Source organism: Bison bison, unplaced genomic scaffold (genome assembly GCF_000754665.1).
Source record: "Bison bison bison isolate TAMUID 2011002044 unplaced genomic scaffold, Bison_UMD1.0 scf7180017864072, whole genome shotgun sequence".
NCBI classification, from domain to species: domain Eukaryota; kingdom Metazoa; phylum Chordata; class Mammalia; order Artiodactyla; family Bovidae; genus Bison; species Bison bison.
The window spans coordinates 10,771,657-10,773,985 of record NW_011494644.1 but is presented as its reverse complement, the minus strand read 5'-3'; the positions used below and the strand labels follow the sequence as shown (position 1 = coordinate 10,773,985).

Genomic DNA, 2,329 nt, shown 5'->3' with positions numbered 1-2,329 from the left:
GGATGAGCGAAGGGGAGGCTGCTCCAAGACCTTGCCTCCCTCCACCATCAGTCTGTCTTCTTACCGTTCCTATCCAGAACCGAGCACCTCCCATGACCCACCCCAGCCCCCTGAACCCCCTTCATGGACAGATCCCCCACATCCTGGGGCAGAAGAGGCGTCGGGGGCGCCAGAAGTGGCGGCAGCAGCAGCCGCAGCAGCCAAAGAGAGGCAAGAGAAAGAGAAAGCGGGCAGTGGAGGGATCCAGGAAGAGCTGGTCCCCGTGGTTGAGCTGGTCCCCGTGGTTGAATTGGAAGAGGCCGTAGCCCCAGGCACGGAGGCCCAGGGAGGCGCTGGATCTGCTGGGGCCCCGGGGGTGACCCTGATGGTGCAGCTCCAGCAGTTACCACTAGGGGGCGACGGAGAAGAAGGGGGCCATCCCAGAGCCATAAATAACCAGTACTCCTTTGTGTGAGACACCCTACCCCACCTTCTCTCTTCTTGCTCCCCAGCCCACAGTTGGTGAGATTGGGGCTGGGCCGAGACACAGAGGAGCGGTGGGAATCCCCTCCCCACATGCTTCCTGACCCTTGACGGCCAAGGGCATGTATGTTGGTACAAAAAGTTTCAAAAGCCCTAACTCCCCAGTTCATACACTACAGGTGCCCCATCCCCTGGGCAGGGGATTCAGGCTCCATTACCTCCCTACGGGGCTCTTATGGCCAGCCCCACCCCTGGGGGCCATTTCCCCATTAACCACCCCTCAGCCCAAGGAAGGGTGAGGGGGAAGGGCTGTCAGTTATATTAAGGTGGTTGTTCTTGTTGTTTTAAACAAAATGGAGAAGCATAACTAAATAAAAGGGTTTATCTCAGTTCCATTGTGATGGCTGTGGCCAGTGTTTGCAGTGGGGGGCTGGGACAGGCGGGTCAGGAAGGTAGCCCACTCTGTTGCCAACTTCAGAGCTGAGAGGCCAGAGGTCTGGGTCAGCTTGAATCCCTGTTGCTCCCAGACCTGAGCTTTTGGCCCATTGCTCCCCAGGGGGCTGTCCTGTTTCTTGAGGGTTAAGTGTGGAGCCAAATCATGCTTCTCGGGGTCTCCAGCCAAGTTAACTTGATGGGACAGGACCGTGTACAGTAGGATCGATGATCTCCAATCAGTTCAGACCTTCCTACTCTGAATTCTTCAGTTAAGGCTTCTTACCCTGGGGAGAAAGCAGGCCAGGAGAGATTGTGAGGGGCTGGGCTAGGGGCACGGTGGCTGTGTTGGGAGAGATTGAATGTGGCCACCACAGCCTAGCTGCAGAGAGCCCCAGGGGCAGGCTGACTCACCTCTCTTCTCAGAGCCAAGCTGGAAAGCTGAAGGCTGGATGATAAAGAGCGCTGGCTTCACTCTTGCCTTTGCTTCTCATTTGTGGTGTGTCCTGGGCAAAGTGTAACCTCTTTAGGCCTCAGTAGCCTCATCGGTAAAATGGGAAGGTTCATCTAGGTTGAAGCCACTGACATGATTTACTTGGCCTGAATGATGTTTCCGTTGGAATTTCACATAAAAGTTCAGATCACTGGTTCCTCCCCAAAGTCAAAAGATCCAGCCTCACGTGGTACCCGCCTTGCACATCTGCTCCATGCCCACCAGCCCACTTTACTCACAGGAGGCGCCTAGCTGGGCCTGTGAGTGTTTGAATTTGTGACATCTCCCTCTCCTCCCTGTACCCCTCCCCCCATAGCACCCAGGCTCTGCTCTCTGGACTGAATTGCGGCTGTGCTCTCCTCCAACTGAGGGCACCCCTGGGCTTCCCAGCTCTGCAGGTGCCAACAAGGAGGAGCCGGGTTCTGAAGAATCCCACCTGTTCTGTTGGCCCTCTCCCTCCCCCACCTCCATCTGGCTGGGCCCCTTCCCATTCTGCCTCCCACTTCCCCTCCCGGGCAGTGTGGAGGCTCCACGCTCACGCCCCTCAGCCTCTGCCCCCACCTCCAGGAGGCCCTACCCATGCTCATGACCTTGCTATTCTGGGCCTTGCGTCCTGTTGGGAGATGGACAGGAGACAGCTGGGCTCACAGGCCACCCAGCCTGGGGGCTCGCTGGGGGAAGCTCTCCTGGTTTGGTCTCATCTCTGGGGCTCCCCCAAACCTGGGCCTCAGGAGCCTGGGGATAGAATTGGCCTTGTAGAGGGAGGGGGATGGATTGGGGATCTGGATGCTGTGTTCTCAGAGAGGTGGCGAGAGAAGGCTGTGGCGCCCCAGGGTAAGCAGGAGCTCATCGTCTCCTAATCTAGCAGCAACGTCTCCTAATCTAGCAGCAACTGGTGCTGCGAGGCTCCCCCTCCCCGCCCCCAACCCTGCCACCCTTCAG

At 58.0% G+C, this 2,329-nt stretch overlaps 1 protein-coding gene across 2 annotated transcripts in view; it reads left to right on the top strand.

Moving 5' to 3' along the window:
* The window catches only part of SH2B1 (SH2B adaptor protein 1), a 17,110-nt gene extending 16,259 nt beyond the window's left edge, over window positions 1-851 (top strand). The window contains exon 8 of one of the 2 annotated variants that reach the window (XM_010837256.1): window positions 78-851. In XM_010837256.1, the coding sequence (XP_010835558.1) occupies window positions 78-454 (377 nt within the window). In that variant the 3' untranslated portion in view covers window positions 455-851. The remainder of the gene's footprint in view (window positions 1-77) is intronic. The other variant, XM_010837257.1, reaches the window with a different exon arrangement.
* Window positions 852-2,329: the final 1,478 nt, after the last annotated feature.